Below are 25,594 nucleotides of genomic sequence, written 5' to 3'. Positions count from 1 at the left end.
AGGACATCCTTGGTCAGCCCCTGCACAATGTAATCATTGGAAGCTTGATTGTGTTCTTCAGTGTGTTCATACGACTGCTTTCAGCAGCAACACATTGACTGAAGCAGATGTTCATTAAGATGGCATTTTTCACAGGTTCACCAAGATGGCATTCTTCACAGAGTATCAGAACGTAATGCATTGTCCATAAATAAGGAGTTCTGTATATTTCATCAGGATAGCTCTTTATTAAAACAAAAACAAAAACTATCTCCATATTCCATAGAGCTGTGAAAATCACCTTACATTCAGTTCCACAGAAGCCACTCTCTAGGGTTAAGAAATTCAGGAAGTCTCATTCCCTCTTCATATAATTTGGAACTTTCATCTTGGAGGCCTACAGTTTTTCCCATACACTGACACGATATTTATCTACAAAAATCTGGAATCTTAGAATTGGTTCCCCTCTAGACCTGCTCTCTTCTGCTCCAGCTCTAGATGAGGAGTCACTTGTTTTTTTACCAAGAATCTATGGGGATTCAGCATTAAAACCAAAAATCCAACAATTACTTAAAACGAGATCCTTTTCAGAGTATAGCTCTCTGTAGCATCTCTAGTGCTTATGATCCACTAGAAATTCTCAAAACCTATGGATTATCAATATCCCACATGATCGACTCACTAAGTCAAAAATCAGAAGCCCAGAACAAAACAGGAAAAAAACTGGGTTTGATAAGGAATGTAGGAATCTGAAAGTTTTATTACATTATGTTTATAGTCACTATCAGAAGTCTATGTCTGCAGGCTTTCATCAGAATTTTTTTATCTTAAAAACCAGTTTCAACAACATTAAAAAGAAGGGAAATGATCACATTAATGGCGAATGTGAGCAACTAATTCAAGCCATGACTTTAAATCAAAACCATTTTGGGTCCTAGTTTCAGGAGCATCCCACATGGAAGACCCCACCATGTCTTTCATTCCTCCACACATCTGGTTTCAATATTTTCTAGGCTTGCCAATCCCCAGGTCCCAGCGGGGGATCTCCCAGTTTGGCAGGCTCTTTCCTGTCCCCAGTCAGCTGGCCGGTGGGGGGAAGCCCAGCCCCAAAAGCCTCCATGTGCCTTTCCACTTCGAAAGGCTTAAGAAGACATGTAAAAATAGCTTGCGTTTTGAAGGGATGTGTGTGCCTTTAAATCTGTAGGAGACAGGCTGAACAGGGGCAGGGCGAGCCAGCAGAATGGGGGCGAGCCAGTGGCTGTGAAAAGGGAAGGGAAAGGAGAGCAGCTCAGTCCTCTGTTGGTTTTAGTCCTTTATACCCCGCCCTCACCGCCAAGGTGGGCTCAAGGGGATGTGCAGCTGCTGGAGGATGAAGGAATCAAGACTTTTATCGTGAGTCCTAGAGCATCCCCTGGCACAATGATGTCACTTCTGGGTGACAACATTGCGCCCCGCGTTCTTCACGAGTGCGAGAAACAAGTTTCTTGCCACAGCAGTGGAGGGACTTTGCAATCCTATCTAATGACTATACTTAAAAAAAAAAATCCTTGTTTTTTTAAAAAAAGTGGAAATCATTTAAATGGGAATTCAATGAAAACAGAATACAGCAGGTTAAGCATTTTAAGTATCTAGGAATACATTTCCAATGTAACACGTCTTGGACTGTTAATTGAAGGTCTACAACCAACATGACTAAGTCTAGTGCCCTGGCTATTATGTGCTTTAAAAACAAACAAACAATGCTAAAGGAAGTGTGCAACTGTTATATGATATCCTGTTATGGATGGGCACTCTGGATTATTCCTTGGAACATATCCAAGCTAACTTCTGGGAATGCCACATTGCATGCTATATGCAGTCCTATGCCTGGAAACTGGTCAGGCCCTAGTTGAAACCAGGGCATGGCTTTTGACTGCTAAATACTGGTTGTGAATACATTATAATTCTGATCCTTCTAGCCTCATTTTCCAAATGCTTTCAGTATCTAGATCAGGGGTGACCATATCCAAGCTGGGAAGAGGATGAACAGGCTGCTCTTTCTCCAAACTCTCAGGCTTGGGAGATAGTCCTCAGTCCTGTGTTGCTCAGTTTCTACAAAGCAGTGTCTAGCAGAGTGGGCTACTTCTGGAATCTACCATATAGAACTGCTGCTGGCATAGAGTTAAATCTAGTCAAGGAAAAGGCTCTTTACTGTTGAGGATTTTGTAGAGAATAAAAATAAGGGGGCTCCTAACAGGCCCATGAAGGGCTCCTATCAGGCCCTCGAGCAACTAGAATATCCATCTGCTTCTTCTCCTTCTCCTGCTTCCTTCTGCATCACAGCTTGCTTACCAGGCTTGTTCAATCACACAGGGGCTACAGAGCAAAGCCTCTGTTTTCTCCCTTGGGGAGGAAGGGGGGAGGGAGAGCTTGCTTTGCCAGGCTCTCTCAATCACACAAACAAAAAGGGGACAAGCAACGGAAGACTGCAAACTAGGAGGTAACCATGCTAGCGAACCACAAATATCACAATAAGGCTGCTTAAATGCACTTCTAAGTAAGCATTTATATCACAGAGTCAAGCAATTGCTGATACTTCTTTATGAACATACATTAGATAACAAAAATGATGTACAAAATCAATTTATATACATCAACTCATACAAAAAAAGCCTGGTCCACTGACTAACACAGGCCCAAAAGTGCATATTTTGCCAAGGTGCCAAAGTTCATAACTCCAGAATTAGTAGTATTGTGACATGACTCCGGTAAAGTCCTGTTTCGATAGCAACTCTTCTTTTGACAAAAATTACTCTTTCTGGAACCACAACTCAATAAATTCAAAATGCATGTCAGTATCCAAGGTAGCAGTTCTCTTAAGCGGCCATAGCCACAAATAGTAATTCAAACCTGGAACCAGTGCTCAGAAACTAGATGCCAAGTTGCTGATCAATTACTTACAAACGGCACTATCACTATAATGTATGCTCATAAAGAAGTATCAACAATTGCTTGACTCTATGATATAAATGCTTTCTTAGAAGTGCATTTAAGCAGCCTTATTGCTGTGATATTTGTGGTTCATTAGCACGGTTACCTCCTAGTCTGCAATCTCTCAATCATACAGTAGAGCTACTGAGCCAAGCCTCTCTTCCTTCTATTGCCTGAGGCTCCTTCCCAAGGAGAGGAAGGAAAGAGCCAGAGCTTCCTTTGCCCAGTTCCCTTGGATCCCATGGGAGAAATACAAAGAAAGCACCTTTATGACCAATGTTTTAAGGACGTTTTAAGGGTTTTTTTTTGTTTTTTTAAATCTTTGTGTTTTTCTGTGTCCTTTATAAAGTTTATATCTCTGCTGCCTAGTCATAAATACGTACACACATGGCTTGGCCCAACCTGACATGGCTCAGCCCAACAAGGTCTCATTTATGTCAAATTCGGCCCGCATAAAAATGAGTTTGACACCCCTGGATCTAAATCTTCTAATTAGCTAGACTGCATTGAGCACTATTGGGTTATCCTTAGACTCACTTCTTATGCTCTTGCAAGTGGAGGCATTTTGAATGATAAAACGTAGAGTTTTAGATATTGAATTATAAAATCTTCACACTTCTGCTAACAAAACTTGTTCTCCTCTGAATTTGGGGATTCCATTTGACGTATGCCCCCTTATTTTATTCTGAAGCCAGCACCTCAATGACCAGAGAAAAACTCTCCCTGTAGGAGCTCCTAGACCGCTCTGGCTTAATGGTGATGAAGTGTACCACCCCGGGTGCATTTCCATGAAGAGGCAAGGAAAGTATCTCTTTCAAGGCTAAATGATCCTTGGGTTGCTCCTGCACGTGGCCAAACTTTGTGGAGTAGGAAGCTCCCCCTTAGGGTTACAAACTTGTCCCTGGACTGAGGAATTAGGTACCCTTCCCAGCCAAAAAATTCTCTACTGGGCATTCTCAATTGGCAGGAGTGCTCCAAAGAAGGACCTTCATTGAGAACCCCACAAACCTGATTAGCAGGAATATTCCACAGAAGAATCTCTGTCAGACACAATTTTTCACTTTATCAGCGGGAGTGATCCAGGAAGGACCTCTGTCGAGCTTAACAGCCCTGATCAGAAGTGATCCAGAGAAGGGCCTTCGTCATGAAATCTTGGCCATCAGTTCGATTAGCAGGAGACTGCCAAAGAAGGCACTCCATCAAACTTATCTAATTTGGTTTTGCGGCAGAAGCTGAAAACAGCCTGCTGAAGAACCCATACTCTAGGGAAGTGCTAGGGAAAGGCTCCAACCTAGAACAGATATTTCAAAGTGTGTGAGTAGCCACTTACCCGTGGTTCATACATATGTAGTTTTATGATAAAGTAAAATGATTATGAGTAAGAAATCCGATTTGGACAAACTAGGGAAGTGGATGGGGAAGCAAGGTCAGAACTCCTGGGAAATTGGATCTTTCAAAGGTCCTGACCCTCTTCAAACCCTCCAAGGTGCCTTCCAAGATGTCTGTGAAAAGCAAGAACCTGGTAGTTCCAAAAAAAGTGACCTTGCCATTTGGGGTATGTATATTGCTCCACAGGACGTTACAGTATCCATGGCCAAATTGAGGGAACAAAATGAGGAACTAACTGCTAAACTAGAGCATCAGGATAAGAAATTAGAGGAACATGAAGAGGTAATGGCGGCCATAAGAGAACAAGCTAGAACTGACAGGAAATCACGGAGTATTCTCCATGGAAGCCCCACAAAGCCAAAGCCATTGCAGACTCCATAGGGCCTTTTAGCCAGGAAAATGGAGTGGAATGGATGACAAAGGTGGCATTGGCCTATCCGACTGCCAATGGAACTGATCTCAATTAGCTCGCCTATGCTTCTCTGGAACTGATGCTGCAGCACTGGAATCAGGAATAAGCTCTAGGAACCTCATTGGTCTAGATCAAGCAGGATGGATGCAAGCAGTCATCCCATTAATCTGGCCTGGGCAGAATGCCAAATCTATATATAGCAGATATCAGCAAGTACCAGGGAAGAGCCCGGATACCTATTTAACAAGGAAAAAAACATTGGCAATTTTAGCAGGAAAGCTCCAAATTGTAAATGGAGTATATAACTTTGACCAGTTGGAATCTAAGCAGGACCTGTATATGAATCTCAACCCAGAAACCAGAATATGGGAAATTTAGTTCCCAATCTTGTAAAATGGGCCGAGTTGCTAGGCCGAATGCAGTATGCCGCCAACCTCATGAGAGAAAAAGTCCCTAGAATCACCTCTAAGCCCTCTAAAAGGACACAGGAAGCAAAGCAAGCAGAACTAATTCAGGCGATAACTTATGCCAATAACAACCCACACTCTAAGTAAAGGAACGATCATAGCAAAAATGCCACTGCCTGAGCTGATTGGAATAGGAACTGCAGCGGGAACAATGGAGGCAACCAGCATTGGAAGGACAACCGTAAAGGTCCTGGTTCTGAGCCTTCTCGCCACTACCCCAATTCACCCCCCCGGCAAGGAATCCTGAGAATTACCATAGAAGGAGGTTTTCTGGCCTCTCAGCCTATCCAACATGAGCCGAGTCAAATAGAATCAGGGAGCAATCAGTGGAGAAGAGGAGATTCCTCTACTCAAGATGGGCTCCAATGGCTTGTTTGGAAACGGCTCATGGAACTAGGAGCAGACTGTGTGGCTTGATGGAAAGCCCTTGCAGCTTCTTCTCTAAACCCTACAGAACCTAGAAACCAGGCTAGCCACTCTGCTGCCTTCTCGGTTGGTAGCCGCTACCATCACCTCAGTCAATCCCCCCACCTTTGTACCCACACCTTAGGCAATTTCACTAGGGATGACCTGGGTCCCATCTGCTTCCCTCAGGAGTTGTGGCCAAGTTAAAGCCTGACAACTGGAGCAGCTTTTGGTACAAACGGGCATCAGGGCCCCGGGGAACATCCTGTTAGTTGATACCGGAGCTTCCACAAATGTGCTTTGCCCAGATCTAGTAATCTACGGGAACCCGACAACTACCGTAGTGACTATCTCAGGCTTTGCAGAAGGCTCCCATGGTTCCAAGATCTGGACGAATATCCCAATAGAAGAAGAAAACAGAGTTACCATAGATCTAGCTAATGGGCGACTGTGGCAAATAGAGGGTGGTCCAACAGAAATCAATGCAGTACATCAATGCACTGTCCTTAAGGCACCATTACTGCTGGCCTTAATTCAGGATGATCCCTAGGTGACAGAATTCCCAAAAGCATGGATAAAGGACAAGGCAGAATGTGGACTTGAAAAAGAAGCATATGTACTGATTGAAGGCAAAGACCGCCCTCCTTGGAGACAGTATAAATACCCAGCAGAGGCAGAAGCAGGGATCGGCAAAACCATAGAAGGGCTTCTCAGTCTATTTGCAATGTTCCATTATGGCCGGTATTAAAAGTAGACGGAGTAACATAGCGCATGACTGTGGACTTTAGGACTTTAAATGCAGTCACCCCTGCCATGGCTCCCATAGCGACCAAATACAACAAAATTCTGTCGGCAATTGAAGCGGGATCTAAATTCTATAACGTCATTGATCTGGCCAACACCTTTCATTCAATTAAGCTACACGATTCATGCTGGTATGAATTCGCCTTCGCCTTTAGGGGCAAAAAATACGCTTTTAAAAGAACCCCACAAGGATTCCATTCCAGCCCCAGTACCTGCCATGCCCATGTAGTCCAAATGTGGGAGAAGCTGCAGCCATCTTCTCGAGATCATGTGGTAAGTTACGTGGATGACATTCTGGTCCATTCAGACAATCAGAAGACACATGAAATCACTGGGGAAGCGATCAAACTAATTCAGGAAACTGGCTTCAAGGCGAGTCATGAAAAAGCTCAACTTGTGAAAACAGAAGTAAAATATCTAGGTCTAGCATTAGGAACTGAGATAAGGGCCCCCGACTCACAAAGAGTAGAGGTTATAGCCAAGCTCCCTGCCCAACAGACATTCCTTGAGAGCGCTGCTGAGAACATTTTATTTCTCTAGATATTTCATAGAGAACTTTGCTGTAAAGACTCACCCCCTTTATGCACTGCTCAAAAAGAATGTGAAATGGGACCAGAGCAACGACATCCATTCTCTGAATTAAAATGCAGCTTGCTTCAAGCCCCTGCCGTTGCCCATCCAGATTTGTCAAAACTGTTCTACATCCAGCTGCCTACCTCAGAAAAGAGCATTGCAGCCACTCTGAGCCAGAAAGAGACAGGGACATTGAGAATCATATTGACGCTGCCCTGAAACCTCCCGTTTTGGGATTCAGGCAGGGATGATGCTCCTAGAAAGCATCGTCCTCACAAATAAATCCTAATTTTTCCTTGTGTCTGCATCCCAGGATATTTACAGGTTGCCAAGTAGAAGAGGTAGCTCTAGCCCATCTGTTACTATCCCGGGCATACAGTACTGCTCCAGAATCCATTTGTAACCCAAGGAAAATGATTGGATATGCGACAAAAAATTCACTGGCATCCACAGTGGTTATTAACAATGACAATTATTTAGAGGCCCAATTAAAAATAGTTTTCTCCAAGGACTACCAGCTTTCCAATTGAATTTCCCTCTTGGTCATATACACTTTTAAAAGTTGCTGAATTTCTCAAGGAATATACCCATTCATGGTTTGCCTAATGATTCCCATGGTGGTAGCAGAATTAATAGTTTTGGCTTGAGTGCATGTGATTGCCAATGAGATATTCTTTTGAAGGGAGAGGATTCCATCTGTGAGAAGGCGAAAATCCTTTTCCATGATCTGGGAAAAGAATGGCTTAAGGCCTATCCATTTAGCCCAAGCCTCACAATTTTACCCTCTTTCAAGTTATAATGTTATAATGAGCATATTTTGGTGCTAAGTCTTTTAGGATTGTATTAACAATAATTATACATAAGAGTGTACAGAACTGATTGCCTCTCTTCCAATGAATTGATTTCTTGGGTAATGACTTTTGCATGTTTGATTAATATACCTATGATGCCTTTTTGTCTATTTTACATAAAGCATACACCCCGACCAATCCAACCTTTTTATGGTTGGTGAGCAATTATGCATAGACTGTTGCCGTCAAGGAGCAACTTGCCTGTTTAAAGGGTTTTTTAAATGTGTTCTGTCTTTTACCAACGAGTGGCTTGAGAGCCAAGCCCAGAGACCTAAGTCTCTGCAAAAATTGATGGACAAGGGGTTTAGTTACCCACTTGTCCCTTTCTGTAGAGTAGTGGTTTCACATTTAGAGTCTGCTATCTCTGATCTTCAGGAGCTGTTTTGCAGAAAGCTTAAACTGCTCCTATGCACGAGAGAGCAGATTATTTATGCATCAGCCACCTGACCAACGATAGGTCCCCGATACGACAGAACTTCCATCCCCCCATAGGCAAGCCTGTGCTGAGGTGATCAAGTCTGTCTGGGACAGAGAAGGCACTGGCCTCCAGTGTGCTGAAAGCCCCTGCTTGAAAATCAGGAGGCTGATGCAAACCAGTCTCCGTCATGTTTTGGTGGCCACTCTAAAAAAGAATTTAATTGTGTATAATGGAAAAGGTCTTTCTGTCTCTCACACATTTCTGACACTAAAATAACTTTTGAGTTTTTATTCATGTCCCCAAGGGTCTCTATACAGGGCTGCAGTTATTTACCCAGAAGCACAAAATTTGCATAAGCCTATCCTTCCAGCCTAATGAAGGGGGCTTCCAACCCCCCCCCCCCCAAGCTCCACACAAGATCGATGATTAATCACCAGGGCAACCGCCCCGCCTTGCTGGGCCTGGACTCAGAGCCGGATTAACCATAAGGCAAACTAGGCACTTGCCTAGGGGCCCTGTGTATCTGGGGGCCCCAAACCAGCTTCCCTCCTCCCCCGGCCCCGTTTTCATGGGCAGCATGTTCCTCGTGCATCCCTCTGCCGTCCTCAGTGGCGTGACTCTGAGACTCACTTTCCCAGCAGGCAGCGCTCTTTCCCAGCATCCTGCTGACATCCTGTGCAGACTGGCTGGTGATTGGTGGTGGCACCGGAGGGGGCGGAGCAGGCACACACGGTGGGCAGCAGCTGTTTTCAAACTAAAACTGAGAAAGGGTGCCACCAAAATAACCCCAGTGCAGCTGGCAGCAGCCATTTCCTTGGCTGGCTCAGTCTAGCTGAATCACTCCCCCTCCCTTTAGCTTAGCTGGGAATCTGTGAAGCTCCGTGCAGGCAGCCTGTTTCCTCCTTGGCTGGCCTGGCTCATTCCTCCTCCCTCCCTTAAATCTCGCTCACTCTTTCCCCTCAGCCCCCACCCATGCAGGAGGGGCGGTTCTGCTGTGCTGAGTGACTTAGCGATGGAGCGACAGAGAGCATTTTAGGTATTTCATCTGTAAGAATATCAGTAACCATGAGACTGATTTATGGATAAAACTGTGCTGTTAATTGACTGTTGGTTCCCCATGTCTGTTGTCTGCAGCTGCTGCTGTGCTCCAGGTTATGGGCAGAATGCTTGCTGTTAGGTCACCCATTTGGTTTTCCTTTGGTTCAGTTCTGTTCTGAGAAGTTCCAACAGTTCATTTCTTGGTTTGACAAGGCTATGTATGATTCAGTTGAAGAAAACTTGGTCATTGTCCAAAACTCAATGAATGCTTCACCTGAGTTTTTGTATGTGTGTAATATATCTTGACACTGTATTAATAACAGATAACAAACTTTAGTCTTATTTGACTGCAATATTAGTAGTTTCTTTGTGTTTACTTTTAAGCATTCATGTACCCACACAGTATTTTAGGAAACCTAAGTCAGATGTTGTGTCATACATTTTGCTGCACTTACCAGAGATAAAAGACCACTGTTTTCAGCAGTGTCTACTTTTAGCTTCAGTTTGCAATGATTTCAATTAGTCTGAGTTTTCAAAGACTACCTCTATGCTCAGTAAATTATTAAAAAATATAGTTCATGTTCAGAATTATTTTGATGTTGATTTTTATGGCAGTTATTTAAATTTCAGTTCTAATTTGCACAGGCATATATTTTTACAGGTCCAGAGCTAGGTCTCAGTAATGCTGGTGGAACAGTACAGGTTGTGACATTATGCTGGCATAGATACATGGGGATATTACCAAACCTTTAATGGCATAATAGATTCAGATAAAAATACACAGAATATAAAAATTTAAACATTGGAGATAAAATCAAAATAAAACCGAGCTTACAGATACATTCAAACATGGTCAGAATTAAATTTAAGGATGTCAGCCAGAAATTTTGCCACAGCCTCACTAACCACCCCCAGTATCACTCAATAAATAATAACAGGGTGGCAGAATAGACAAATCTGGAGAAAAAGAAAGCTTGCCAAATAAATCTTTACGGAGGTTATGGTAAAAAGAACAATCAAGCAATATATGCTGGATTGAGTCAGGGGTATTCGCTCCACAGGAGCAAAGTCTGTCGGCTAAAGGGACTCGCTGATATCTCCCTTGTAAAACTTTGGAGGGAAACGCGTTTAGTCTGGCCAACATAAATGCCCTGCGATGACTTGGAGTGGTTAGGTCTGATAGATAATTGGGCATTTTGCCACAAAAAGCATAAAGACCTAAGGAAGCTGGAGAGCAAGTATAAGGGAGAGTTGGCCGTAATTTCGTTTCCTCCAATTCCCACAGTCTCAGTTTAATACATCTGAAGATATATGACTCTTCAGAGGTAGAAAAATCATCTACCTCTAACCCCAATTGATTGAGTTTAGACAGAAGCACTGCTGTCCAGGACGAAATATATGGGTCTCTTTTCATACAATCAAGAAGGCTGTTGGGATCTGTTCTAAAATGAATTTTGAGCCAGAATTTAAACACTGCAATCCAGGCTTTTGTCTCCACCAAAGACTGACCCACTTCAGAGCAGAGAGCAAAGTAGGACACACATTTTGGCAAACCAAGAATTTGTCTAAAGAATGAGGCTTGAATGCCCTCCACTTTCCTGGTAAAAGCTGAGATCCATATAGGGATACCATAGAGGATTTGGGCAAGCGTTTTGGCTTTGAATACTTTAATAGCTGCTGGAACTAATTGGTTGCCCCTTGCAAAGAAAAACTGTTTAATTTGAGCAGCTGAACACTTAGCCAAGTTGATGGCAAGGGGGGGCCCAAGATTTTGACTGCCTAGGGGCCTCCACAGGGTTTAATCCGGCCTTGCCTGGACTTCTCAGCCGATCGTAAACAGCTCTAGGCCAAGGGCTGCTGCAAAACTACTATTTCTGCAAACAGGAGCTATTTCTGCAAACAGAAGAACTAATACCCTATAGTCACGCTTGCGGTGCAACAAAAAGGACCTTGCTTTACTGTGCGCCATCCATTCATGAACTTTGGATAAGGGGCTGCACCCCGAAGAGAGAAGATTCCATGGGTTGTAGGTAGTGGATTATGTTAGATAGATTTATTGGAGCGTCTGTAACTTGGCTAATGGTAGACTGCCTACCAAGTCGCAAATGTATTGAACCTCCATATACCCTCTACCCTGCAAGGACTGCATGAATTGTTTTAATTTCTATGAACTGCTTTTAGATATAGTTATTTTATGATATAATATGAATTGCTCCCTTTTTGCATAGATGAATTTATTTTTATTGCTAGTATATATACTTTTATGAATTAAATCTAGAGTCTGAAATGTATTGATTCACTATATTTGCAATGAATTAACCCTCATAGGTCTAGGTCCAGTTGAGTAAGCATTCTGAAGCTCCCCAATTTTATTTTGACATTTTTTTTATTTGGTCCTTAAAGAACAACATGCTCTCAGAGAGCTGGCGCCCTTTTTATAGTCGACCCCCCAATGCTCTTCCTCTTATACATATCTTCATCGCTCCATTTCTGTACATGCAGTATCCCCCACTGGCAGTACCATCTGGTGTTGTGTGATTGGAACCACTTCATCTCTGATTCCGTAGGTTCCAAAGGCTGTGGCCAAGAGGCCCTGCCTGTCTATACAGGAGCGAGAGAGAGAGTGGGGCTCCTAGTCCGGGAAACAAAATGAGTTCTGATCAGAAAGAGGCCAAGAAAATATTCCATTCAAAATGGAGTGGAACCTGGAGTGAGCTTGTTTTGGTTATCACTTAAGGCAACCTTCTTTGCATGGCCCTCTCCCCCACCCAAATGGAATACATAAGGACAATGGGGTTTGCTGGTAAGTAATACTCATGACTTAATCCTCAGCTACTGATCAATGGCCCATCCCTTGGACCCATTACTTCTATTCAGCTTCTTCTATTTCCTTCTATGCTAATGCCTATCACGTTGCTCAAGGTCTTTGTCTACTACACTGAACTCCTTCCTGGGTGTCGAAACCAAACCAGCCTAAACCCATCAAGTTGCATCCTGGCCCATCCTTACAACAAATACCATGTAATCATTATGTATTGTTTTCAACTGGGAATCCATTCAGGTGTCCCATTAAGGCCTATCACTGGCCATTAAGGTCCCCATAGTTACCAAAGGGTCTCCACCCCTCAGAACCCAATATAAATGGGGTGAAATTCCATAACGGTGTGAATTCTGTAGGATGTCATTTGCAGTGTGTACCCCCATTACTCTTCGTAATTGGGTCTATAAGGCTTATCATGCTGGTCGTGCAGGCCCTTCTCTTCAATTTTCCTGCTGAACAGACGTCTTCTCTCCTGGACCAGGTAGTATTACCCACTTCAATGATCCCTTAAACTATCGATCACCCCTACCCTTCCTAGCCTCTGGATTGCCTGTATTGTGTAGTTGTGTGTGCGAACATACCCTTTTTTACATATTCTAAGTAAACGATATAAAATATATATTTGCTCAAAGTCTTCTTTTCTGAAAACCCAACCTCCATATCATTGGAGAAAAGATCCTTGTTTACAATTTGCTCTACCTTAAGTCTCCATCTGGCTAATTTCTCCATTTAAAAGAGGAGGCATAAGCATTTCCACTAACACTTTCCATAGAGGCTTGGTGGCAGTGGGGAACTTGCAACATCTAGCTGCTTTACATTTTTCCTCTGGGTCCTAGGCTCACAGCATTGGTGGCAGAAGCAGACTGGGTGTTTACCTCCCTCTAGGCAGCATGAGGGTGTCCGCCCAGCACTGCATTGCTGGTTCTCCAATCTGCCCATGCAGGTTTTCCTCTGCACCCCACCAGCCCATGGGGTCTTGCCAGAGGTGGAATTCTAGCAGGAGCTCCTTTGCATATCAGGTGACACACTTCTGATGTAGCCAATCCTCTAAGAACTTACAAGACTCTTTTTTGTAAGCTCTTGGAGGATTGGCTACATCAGGGGTCTGCTGTCAGGCGGGGGTTCATTGAAGCTCACAAGTAAGCAGACTTGGTATTTTGAAACAAAGTTGCGTTTATTGGATACTTCAGAGTTACTCCAGCTTGGTAGGCATTGGAACTGATGGAGATCAGTTCAAATCATTGGTATTTAACTTTCTACATCAAAGCAATTGCTTCTACCCCTCATTTCCCAAAACAAAAGGCTGCTTTTACATGTGAGAGTTTTCCCAACGTTCCCCCTTATCTTTTCAGTTGGTGGTTACATTTCCCAGAGGCAATGTCCTTGCTGCCTCTGAAGAGGAGGTGAGAATCTGGCACATACCTTCTACTTCAAAGAGACTTTGGCAACCTTTGATATTCCTGGGAAGCTACTCTCTATTTTTCCCCCCTCCCTCTTTACTACCCCGGCCCCTGTGTTAGTGAGCGTTTCTAGGCATTGATCAATATGGTTAGTAAACAGCATTCAGCAATAGTGTAAATGAACAGAGCCTGTCATCTGTGGCCTAATATACAAAGGAGCTCCTGCTAGAATTCCACCCCTGGGTCTTGCAATGAGGACACATCAACTTGGAGTTTACCAGTTGTTGACCTTTATAAATTCTGTCTCTCCAATATCTAGCATTACATATTATGGCACACTGACCCAGACCGATAAAGTGACATTTATGTCAGATTCGACCCTCATAAAAAATGAGTTCAACACTTCTGCCTTCCTTGTTCCATCAGCACATAAAAGAAAGGAATGGGGCTTAACACCTCTCAGCATTGTTTTATGGGCAAATGAGGATAAACAATGCCAGAGATAATGCTGGCTAAGTTTGGAGCCAGCGTGGGCTTGCCCAAAACGCTGATAGCCAAGGTAGGCTGGTTGTTAGCACCAGCCTGCATTAATTTAGGAATTTTTAACTGATGTAGCTCAGCTGCTATTATAATAGTTTACCTACATATCAGTGTCTTGTATCCTTATTGGGGGGTACTGGAACAAATCTATGCCTAGGTTCAGAATAAAGAAGACAATACAAAACATAATGTGGGATAGCCTCACAGATACATAAATGTCCTGAATGATGGGTATTTTGAGTATACTGGTGTGACAGACCACAGGCATATGCATACTTAGAGGCAGAGCATATGAGTGACAGCTAATGGAACTGTAAATGAGTGTCAGCTAATGGAAATCACTCTGATTGGGGAACTACAGCTAGCTGTCGAGAAAGGGGGTCAGTTAGGCAGCTGGAGAAAGCAGTTGGTGAGAAGTGGAGTTGGAGATTGGATGGAGAAAGGAGTGGTTGCTTAAGGCACTCTCTCATGTGAGAAAAGCCTCATAAAGCAGAGTCTGTATCAGAGGCAATGTGGAGTGGTTTGGAATAATTGAGAGACTCTGGTGGGAGACTGTTCCCAAAAGTACCAACAGTCTTTGGGTATTTAAAACAAAGAATCACATCTTGAGAGGACAGGGCTGGCCCTAGAGCGCAGGGTCATCAGAGAGTGGGCAGGGAGGGTGCCTGGCCAGTGCACAGTCTCTGTAGCATTCTCTGAGCATCCAACACTCAGAGAACACTGCAGGGACTGAGTGCCAGCCGGGCATTCTCCTTGTTCACTCTCTGATGATTCCGATTATCTTTATGCATTAAAATTTTATTTAATTTATACTCAACCTTTTCCTCCAATGGGACTCAAAGTAGCTTACATCGTTCTCCTCTCCTCCATTTTATCATCTCAACAACCCTGTGAGGTAGGTTAGACTGAGAGAGTGTGGGTGCGATCACATGAGCAGTTTGGCCCAACATAGCCACTCTCTCCTCCAGGTCAAATGGGCATGATCAAATACACATCTGGCTCCCATGCCCCACTCATCCCTAATTGATGCTAAAATGACTCCCATGTGGATTAAGTAGCCACTGGTAAATTTCGGTGGCTACTTCAGTGAAGCCCTTCCATGGTGGGTATCTGATCACCCAGGCATGAGTGATGTGATCATTCCACTCCTTTTCCAGCACATCCTTTTACCCCCTACCCCACTCTGATGTGCACTTCAGTGCTCCCATATAACACAACCAGAAGCATGTGTGTGCTTGTCTGCTCCTGCACACGCACAGCAGGACTTAGAAAAAAACCCAACCCAGCTGCAGGTCTGCAGTTGTAGCACAGTAGCTATGTGGATGACCAACCACAGGCCCATGGCACTATGGTGCCAGCTTAGGAGATGCTGTCTGATCAACAGAAACCGCCCCAAACCCAAGCAACTTATTTAAAGATGAGATACTGCCGCAGCAACTTGCCCAGCTGATCACATCCTGTAACAGGGCCAAGGTCACCCAGAGAGCTTCCATGGCAAGAGTGGGGAGTCAAACTTTGGTCTCTCAGATACTAGTCTGACACTCTTAGCTACTACACCACACTGGCTAGCTGATTTTTTTGTTTTGTTTCCATGGACTGTTAATTCGAGCAACATGCACACAAGCCCTGACTGAGAGAAGAAAAAATTCAAACCAAAGAAAGGCAGCTGGAGTATCACGAGATAAAAACAAAACCTTTTTCTCAAGACATTTTTAAAAATAATCTCCAAGTTAGCAATTTATATGTCACATTACTGATACCAATATTAATACCCCAAATTTCTGCATCATCTAGCATTTGAGTTATAATATCATAGAATCACAGAGTTGGAAGGGACCTCCAGGGTCATCAAGTTCAACGCCCTGCATAATGCAGGAAACTCACAAATACCTTCCCCTAAATTCACGGGATCAGCATTGCTGTCAGATGGTCATCTAGCCTCTGTCTAAAAACCTCCAAGGAAGGAGAGACCCACCACCTCCTGAGGAAGCCTGTTCTGCTGAGAAACCGCTCCAACAGTTCCTTCTAATGTTGAGCTGGAAACTCTTTCGATTTAATTTCGACCCATTGGTACTGGTCCTACCTTCTGGGCCCACAGAAAACAATTCCACACCATCCTCTATAAGACAGTTCTTCAAGTACTTGAAGATGGTGATCATATCACCTCTCAGCCTCCTCCTCTCCAGGCTAAGCATGCCCACATCCTTAAACCTTTCTTCATAGGACTTGGTCTCCAGACACCTCATCATCTTTGTCACCCTCCTCTGGACCTGTTCCAGCTTGTCTACATCCTTCTTAAAATGTGGTGCCCAGAACTGAACACAATACTCCAGGTGAGGTCTTACCAGAACAGAGTAAAGCGATACCATCACTTCATCTGATCTGGACACTATACCTCTGTTGATACAGCCTACAATTGCATTTGCCTTTTTAGCCACCACATCACACTGTTGGCTTATGTTCAGCGTATGGTCCACTAAGACCCCTAGATCCTACCTAAATGCAGAACTTTACATTTATCCCTGTTAAAATTCATTTTATTGGTTTTAGCCCAGTTATACAGCTTGCCAAGGTCATCCTGTATCCTGTTTCTGTCTTCTTCTGTGTTTGCAACCCCTCCCAATTTAGTATCATCTGCAAATTTAATAAGTATTCCCTCTATTCCTTCATCCAAATCACTGATAAAAATGTTGAACAAAACAGGTCCCAGGACAGATCCTTGACGCACTGCACTTGTCACTCCTCTCCAAGAGGATGAGGAACCATTCACAAGCACTCTTTGGGTTGATCTGTCAACCAGTTACAGATCCACCTAACGGTAACAGGCTCCAAACCACAATCTACCAATTTGTCAACAAGGATAGTATGTGGAACCTTATTAAAAGCCTTACTAAAATCAAGAAAAACTATGTCTACAGCATTCCCCTGATCCAGCAAGGTAGTCACTTTCTCTAAAAAAGAGAGCTCTGACATGACTTGTTCTTGAAAAAACCATGCTGGCTCTTAGTAATCACAGCCATCCTTTCTAAATGTTCCAGGACTGACTGTTTGATGATTTGTTCTAAAACTTTTCCAGGTATAGACATCAAGCTGATGGGTCAGTAGTTACCTGGATCCTCCTTTTTCCCTTCCATGAAGATGGGGACAACATTCACCTGCCTCCAATATTCCGGCACCTCTCCTGTTCTCCAAGAATTCTCAAAAATAATAGCCAGAGGCTCAGAAATTACATCTGCAAGCTCTTTTAGAACCCTTGGATGCAGTTCATCTGGCCCTGAGGACTTAAACTCATTTTAAAAAGCATTCAATTTTTTTTCAAATGTATTGCATGAAAAAGTCTGAGGACTTCCTTAATTTTTCCAATGGGAAAACTGGGGAGAGCACTGAAAAAGACCAACAATTTTCTCTTTTAGAACGAATGAAATGTTTTTGAAGAGAAGCTTTTTCTCACCAAAAATGTACAGCACAAACTTTCAATTTTTCCAGTGTAACATAAAACCAATTAAAATATGTATTAAGCTTAAAAACCCAAAGAGGCTCACTTCTGTTGCAAACAAGACTTCGTCTGATGAAGAGAAGTGCACTGACCTGGTGTGATTGCCATGCCATTCCCATTCACCACAGGCCTTTCTTCTTCCTCCTCCTCTGGCGGCTCTATTCCTGTCTTCTCCATATTGCTCACTGACTTATTTCTTTTGCGTTTGCCTTCAGCACTGGGTGTTGCACCTGGGATTATCTGGTCGGTCACATTTAACAATAATGGGGTAGGCTCCGCTGGAGGCTTTGGAGTACCATAGTAGTTGTCTAGGGAAAAACAAACAGGAAACCGGAGATGAGAACCTTGTACATACTGAATGCTGTCAAATCACAACCGATATTTGTCAACCCCCAACAAGGAACTTTCAAAGCTAAGTGAGAAGCAGAGGTGGTTGGCTATTGCTTTCCTCTGCGGACTGCTCCTTGGTGGTCTCCCATCAGAGTACCAACCTTGCTTAGCTTCCAAGATCTGACTAGATCAGTCTACACCATACTATTGCACATCCTCAAGATGAGAAGCAGGGCTGTGCCAAATCTGCCTTTGTTTCCATGAGGCTTTTGCTCCTCCACAAATTGGAAAATCTGCACATTGCCAGACATGTTCTTTCTTCCAAAACATCTCCTGAATATGCAAAGCTCTTGACTCAAAATACCAATAGCACAAATTCTTCCCATTGTAGCAGCAGGATGGTGCATGCCAATTGGCTATTTACTCTTGTTTTGTCCATGTTTTCCATGTAAATGGGCATTTGGATGCACATCCCACTGACAACAAAACAATGACATCAAACATTTGCACTCAGATGCACATTCCAATATTTGTTCCACAGAAAATTCAGGCTGTTTTCACCTCCTCTCTTCCTAATTCATAAAAGAGTTGCACATTCAGCCCCTGTCCCCCCCCCCCCCCCCGCCTTCAGCAAAAAATTGAAATAATCAGATATTAGACACAACAAAAGTCTGGGGAAATTGCCTGAACTGGGGCCACAAGGAAAAATACACAGAGCTCCACGGTATGTTAAGTACCAATTAAAGGAGAAAACTATGGAAAACAATTATATAAAAATTATACTAGAATTTTGCTTTCACATATGTTAAATACAGACAGATGGTTCAACAGGTAGAGACCACATCCACTATCACGTAAGTTAAATACAGGTAGGTTCAACAGGTAAACTCCAATCCATTAGCATCAACAATGTCAGCAAAACAAATCCACCACCTCCCAAGGAAGCCTGTTCCACTGAGGAACTGCTCTGTCAGGAAGGTCTTCCTAATGTCTAGCCAGAAACTTTTAATTTAATTTCAATCTGCTGGTTCTGGTCCGACCTTCTGGGGCAACAGAAGACAATTCTGCACCATCCTCTATATGACAGCCCTTCACATACTTGAAGATGGTGATCATATCACCTCTCAGTCATCTCCTCTCCAGTCATCTCCTCTAAATATACCCAGCTCCTTCAACATTTCCTCATAGGACTTGCTCTCTAGACCCCACACCATCTTTGTTGTCCTCCTCTGGACACATTCCAGCTTGTCTATATTTTTCTTAAATTCTGGTACCCAAAACTGAACACAATACTCCAGTAGAGGTCTAGCCAGAGCAAAGTGATACCATCACTTCACGAGATCTGGGCACTACTGTTGATACAGTCCAAAATTGAATTTTTAGCCACCACATAACACTGCTGACTCATGTACAGTGTATGATCCACTAGATCCTTTTCACACATACTACTGCCAAGACAACTCTCTCCCATCCTATAATTGTGCATTAGATTTTTCCTACCTAAATGCATAACTTTACATTTATCCTTGTTAAAATTCATTTCATTTGTTTTAGCCAAGTTTTCCAGCCTGAAGATCATCCTGTATGCTGTCTCTGTCTTCTATTGTATTTGTGGCCCTTTTTTGGGTAGAAGAAACCCAGCAGGAATTCATTTGCATATTAGGCCACACCCCCTGATAGCTCCATTGTTTCACACAGGACTTTTTGATAGAAAAAGCCAGCAGGAACTCATTTGCATATTAGGCCATACCCCCTGATGCCAAGTCAGTCAGAACTGCATTCCTGCTAAAAAAAAAAAGCCCTGCCTATGCCAAAATAGTAGAGCTGAGGTTTTTTCCTTAGGAAGGTTAAAGATAGATCCAGGTGGGTGTCTGATGAAGTGTGATTGCACACAAAGGCTTACAACCTGAATAAAAGTTTGTTGGTCTTAAAGGTGCCATTGGACTCGCACTCTGTTCACACACTCCTTAAATTAGTCAACATTTTAAGGGATCATGACAACATTAATAAAGGCATCATCTTCTTCTATATATGCAACTTCTTCTATATATGAATTAACAAAAGGCTCCAGAAAACCACCAAATGTAGAATGCTATAATAAGTACCCTGACCCTACTATGAAAAGGGAATTGAGATCTTTGAGAACACCAAGTTTTCATTGAAGAGACAGTTATCTGCAGCCACTGCAGGCTATTGCAATATGCTCTGCATCAGGCTACCCTTGGCTTAGAACACAGGTGTCAAACTCATTTGTTATGAGGGTTGGATTGACATAAACACTGCTTTGTGGGGCTGGGCCACGTGTGCCATAAAATGTAATGCCAGGTACATGGAGATGTGCACTTTATGACACAGGGAAACCCAATTAACAACATTATTTTTTAACTCAAAATTAAACAAAAGCAATTGATTCCTAGGAGTGAAAGTAATTGATCTACTGGGGAATCCACAAAAGCCACAAGACTAGGGCCCCCTCCCACCAAGGAGTACCATAAAAGGGTATTTTACATTTCCATAGAAATTAGTTACTTTTGATATATACAGCACTTTTAGGAGATGAGATCTTCCTTTCAAGTTAATGGTTGACCGATTTCACACTTGGCTTGTTTGGGTGGAGAGTTGTTTTGCCCCCGGCGCTTCTCTCCATTTTTGCACAAGCTGCTGCAGAGTGGTTTCTTACAAGCGGTTTCTGCTTGCTGAAGGAAAGCAGCATGCCAACTTGCAGCTCCACAGCAGCTTGTGCAAAAAATGGCACATGAAAAAGATATTTGCTCAAATCTCAGATCTTTAAAGGAAGATTTGATTTCACTTACGCAGCTTCTTAGAGATTACTTTATGCTCATTGCTAATGATTTGAGCGAAGAAGATCCGACAACTAATGAAATAGCTAATCTACAGGGGTTCAGCATTAAGGAGAGCGAATCGATGGCAGTGAAAGCAGAAGGGGAAATTGGTCTGCGAAACAATCAAAGGCAAAAGAAGATGGTCTCTTATGATGTGCTTTTAAAATCACTCAAGCAGAGAAGGGAAAATGGTGACGAATTCTTCTTCCTGTGGTTGAGGGGGCAGGACATGCTGAGAAAAGTAAAGCTGCACTTTGAGCAACGCATCTGGATTTGGAAAACTATCCATAAAAAGGTCTTTGGTTTTTCTGCTTCTGCTTTGGTGAATGGCTGAATAAAAAACTTTGACTAAGAAGTGAAAGGTGTTACTTAAAAGATAAGCTGTGGACAAAGGGACTGCCTCGGATACAATTTGGGTGTAGAAAGCAAAGGAACGTAAACTTTTAAAAAAGTTTTTGGGAAGAAGGACTTTGGAATTTTGGGTTTCCCTTTCAGTTTTTTTTCCTTTGTTTTTTCTCCTTTCTTTCTGCTGAATAAGCAAACATGTAACTATTATTAATGAGCAGATGTTAAAATTTAAAAGATTAAGAGAGATCTTGAAGAAATGATGTTAATGAGGCTTATTAGCATAACAAGTAAGTGTTTTTTCCTAAATTTACCCCCTGATGGGTCACTTTGCATAACTACAACTCCACGGTGGGGGAGGGGATTAGTGGCAACTGCCCCCTATGCTCATTGTGCGTCCTGAGGCTCCACGGCTATGAAAGCTGCTTATCAGCAGAAAAAGAACTCCCGATTGCTTTTATGCTTTCTTTTTCTCCAGTACATCTGCAAATCAACATCTTTCCACTTCTAAAGCATAACTTTCTAGATAGTAGATCACAGTTTGCATATTTAGGGAGACTGCTTCTAATGATGTGAGAATAGGACCAAGAGTGAAAAGCCAGACACTATAAAGGCTGCAGAATTTGATAGTTTTGGTAATATAGTAGATTTGCTATTAATATGTTAGCAGGAGAAATGGTTTAGATGGAGATAGACAGTTGTATTTGATGTATCTTATGTAATTTGCTATGAACAAATAAATAATTTTTATGTGTTCCCTTTAATCAGGATTTTGCTAAATCAATAAACTAATCTGTGCCTATTATAGGTTTAAGTTAAATCAGGAAATTTGATGTTGAGACAGTCTTATAAGAACAAATTTTCTTATGAACTGGTTATATTTCATTTGTGGTTAAGAAGAATTGTTTGGTCTTACTAATTGTTTGGTCTTTACTAGTTTATTATAAGAATTACTTTTTTTTAAGGAGATTTGTAGGTAGAAAGAATTGAGTAATATATTGGGAGGTGGAATTATAACCGATATATTTGTACTGGCTTCTGTTTCTTTTTCGCCCACTCTCTAAAGTTCCCTTTTCTCTCTTTTCCCCTCTTTTTATGTATCATCCGCAATGCTTCTTTATTGTAGTTTAAATCAATAAAACTTAAAAAAACAACAACAACAGCAACCAAAACCAAGGGTCTCTTGATTCAGGAACAGCCTTCTGGGCAGCTCAGGAGGCTGTCGCAGGAAGGGGGACGCAGGAAAATTCCGCATCACAATCCAAATTCTGCAATCCAAACTCTACTTGTCTTCCAGGGCAGTGAAAGCAGCCATCAAGTCGCAGCTGACTTATGGTGATCCCTGTATAGTTTTTAAGGCAAAAGATGAACAGAAGTAGTTTGCCATCGCCTGCTTCTGCATAGCAACTCTTTCCTTGGTGGTCTCTTGTCGAAGTCCTAGCCAAAGCTGAACTCACTTAGCCTCTCAGATATGATGAGACTGGGTTAGCCTGGGCCATGCAGGTCAGAGCTTGCCCTGCAGAGTCCTTAAAATCCCTCTAGACTGAAGGGTTAAGTTTACAGCCAGCATTCTGTAGAAAAGGAGGTTTTAATACACATTTTAAACTCCAATCCTGCCAAAACATAATATGCCATTTTTAAAAGAAAAAGTCATGTTACTCCAAAGTAATAAAAAAAAGTGTTAAATATTGGTTTGGTGTTTATGGAATATGGGGAAAATGAAGAAAAATAAGTCACAGAAATATGTTTTGCCTTGTTCCTATTTGGTTCCTTGCTTTTTTCTGAACTTAAATCAGACAGTAAGAAGTCACTCTGCAAGATGCTCTTTATTTCTCTGTGGAACATCATCTCTATGTTGATTTGTCCTCTCCAATGGCTTAAACTACAACAGAAACTTTTCATTTCGTGGAGAAATATTATATTTGGATTGTTTAAACAAATATTCCTAGCCTAAATGACACAAAAGTGAGATAGAAGACAGTGAAATTAACACAGAGCTACTATCTGCTGTGCTAAGTGTTTGCAATGTATTTATTTAGAATATATTTATTCATTTTGATATTTTTAACCTGCTTTTCTCTGATAGTCTTCTGTTTTCTCATGGCCAAATAATGCCACAGAATCTGTGGCACTAAGGAGTCAAGTTTAGTTAAGAGCTTCAGAAAAACTGAAGCATGAATCATGAAGTATAAATAAAACTATTAAGAACTGAAATAATTGCTTGTAGAGCAATAGGAATTGAGGCAAAAGGACATCCAAGGAGATTAATTTCACTTGGTGAATTCTGCATAGAGCAAAGAATGTCAGCTATTCAAAAGGCCCTTTTTCATACTTGAGACAGACAGCTATACATTTCTCTTTTCAATTTTCAAATCTTCTTTACTTCTGACAATGCAGCAATCTATTCTTTTGTTTATATCAGTAGTGGAAGGAGATGCATTGAAGGAGAGTTCTCCAGGCATGCTGGGATTTTGCCAGCTTAAAGCAGCTTTCTGTGAGTCTGGAGAGGCCTGATAAACAAGAGTTTAGTGCAAATTTGGACACATTCCTTCTCTCTAACTGGCTTGGTACAACTGTGCAATGGAGCATTTCAGATATACTTCTTGTCCCCAGATCCCCTCAGAAACCAGATCCCAGCTTCTCTAGGGAGCACGTGGTGACTGGCTTCTTCTAAAATAAAATAAAGTTTGAGAGCCCTCTCAGTAAACAGAGCAAAGTTTATGTATTCAAAAAGCGAAGGCAACAATAGTCGAATGTAGACATTAGCAAACATAAAAAGAGTTGCACATAAAATAAACAGGACAAATTTTGCCTTAAAGCAGAGCTTTATTTGTAGAAAAAGGCCAGTGGGAATTCATTTGCATATTAGGTTACACCCCTGATGCTAAGCCAGCCGGAACTGTGTTCCTGCCCCCCCAAAAGCTGTGCCTTAAAAATCACAAAATTCCTGGCATGGTTGTAATGCAATAAGTTTCTGGGCAAAAGCTGCAAACATTCTGTTGCTGTATCCCACCCCCACACACTGTGCTGTGAAAATGTTGTGAAAGCAACATCACCCCAGAGTCGAAAAGGACTGGTCCTTGCACAGGGGACTCCCTTTACCTTTTTAATGTGCAGAAAGCAACACAGGTTGCTACTACGAGGAGCCATTTAAAATGGTCTCTAGGCACTATCTCTAACATTTCTGAGGACAGAACACAGCGCCACAGTCTAAGATATGGTCTGCAAGAAATGTCAGGGCTGGTGGGCTGGAGAGAAAAAAATACAGGCAAGTTAGATATGTGAACTGGGAAGTGATTGGTTGTCAACAATCCTGGAGAAAAAAGTCCTGTCCCTTTCATAGAGGTTTATTGTGTGGATATGCGTAGATGAAGTATTTCATGACATCAGGGTTAATAACATCACCTGGTAAATAACATCCTATTTAAGTGTCTGGTAAAGGGACAGGAAAATTCTTCTCCAGACTTTTTGGTCGGAAGCACACAGACAATCAAACAGGTGAATTATCAAAATGGCAACCAGAAACAGGCAATTTGAGATCCATTTAGCATGGATCTGATTGACAAACTGTTCATACTAATGTATCAGCCCAGAGACACAAGGCACCAGAGCTGGTGGAATCCTAAAGGATTCTTATGTCATCTGATCACTTTGGAACTTTGACCCAGCATTTGGGACATTTCTAATAAAATGTTCTGAATATCCTGGATAGTCCACAGTGGATTAACTCCTCTCGTTTAGTGCCCCCGCTGGCCTGCTATTTTTGCCCTTCTATTTCCATAGCTGTCAAAATGTTGCTGAACTTAGCAGATCATGTAGGCTACCCAAGCTTTTAATTAATGGTTAGCTATAAACACTTCCTAAATTGTAGATATTCAACTACAGCTATCACAAAGGCTATTATCAGAAAGTACAAACACACAGTTTCATTAAAAAAATGAAAGCTCAAATTGTGCTTTTGCACTTACTGAAATGATCCCCGTTACTACAACATGATTCCTCAAGAATACAAGGGCTGTGAACGGCTGCCAAAAGATTCTCAAAATGACCTGGTATCAAATCATTACGCAGGTGTGAAAATGCAAAGTCATATTTTGGTTTTCATTGACTTTTTCTGGAGCTGGTGAAACAGGACTCTTAAAAATACTGTTGGTTCAGTCAGCAATGAATGAAAGTTTTCGTTAACTCAATGAATGAAAGTTTTCTCCTCATTTCAGGTATCAAATAGTTAATAAATGTCTGTCACTGTCTAAGTTTGGAGTCTGTTGTCAGTAATCACAGACACTTAAGTGAATAATAGTGTGTATTTACTATCATATCTTAATAATAATAAATAACAATAATAATAATAATAATAAATTTATTTTTGTATCCCGCCCTCCTCCGCCAAAGGCGGGCTCAGGGCAGCTCACAGACATGGAATACCATGATTTAAATAAAACAATGTAAACAACAATTTTAAATACAATTCAGTTACATAAATTAATTAAATAGATAAAATAGATAAAACAGG

General features: G+C 42.1%; 1 protein-coding gene across 15 annotated transcripts in view; it reads right to left on the bottom strand.

Moving 5' to 3' along the window:
* The window catches only part of MAGI2 (membrane associated guanylate kinase, WW and PDZ domain containing 2), a 972,748-nt gene that overhangs the window by 521,562 nt on the left and 425,592 nt on the right, over positions 1 to 25,594 (bottom strand). For all 15 annotated transcript variants that reach the window (XM_060244677.1, XM_060244666.1, XM_060244681.1 and 12 more), the window contains one exon: positions 17,656 to 17,871. In XM_060244677.1, the coding sequence (XP_060100660.1) occupies positions 17,656 to 17,871 (216 nt within the window). The remainder of the gene's footprint in view (positions 1 to 17,655; positions 17,872 to 25,594) is intronic.

This window comes from Heteronotia binoei, chromosome 8 (genome assembly GCF_032191835.1).
Source record: "Heteronotia binoei isolate CCM8104 ecotype False Entrance Well chromosome 8, APGP_CSIRO_Hbin_v1, whole genome shotgun sequence".
In the NCBI taxonomy this organism is placed as follows: Eukaryota; Metazoa; Chordata; class Lepidosauria; order Squamata; family Gekkonidae; genus Heteronotia; species Heteronotia binoei.
This window is presented reverse-complemented; position numbering and strand designations above follow the sequence as displayed.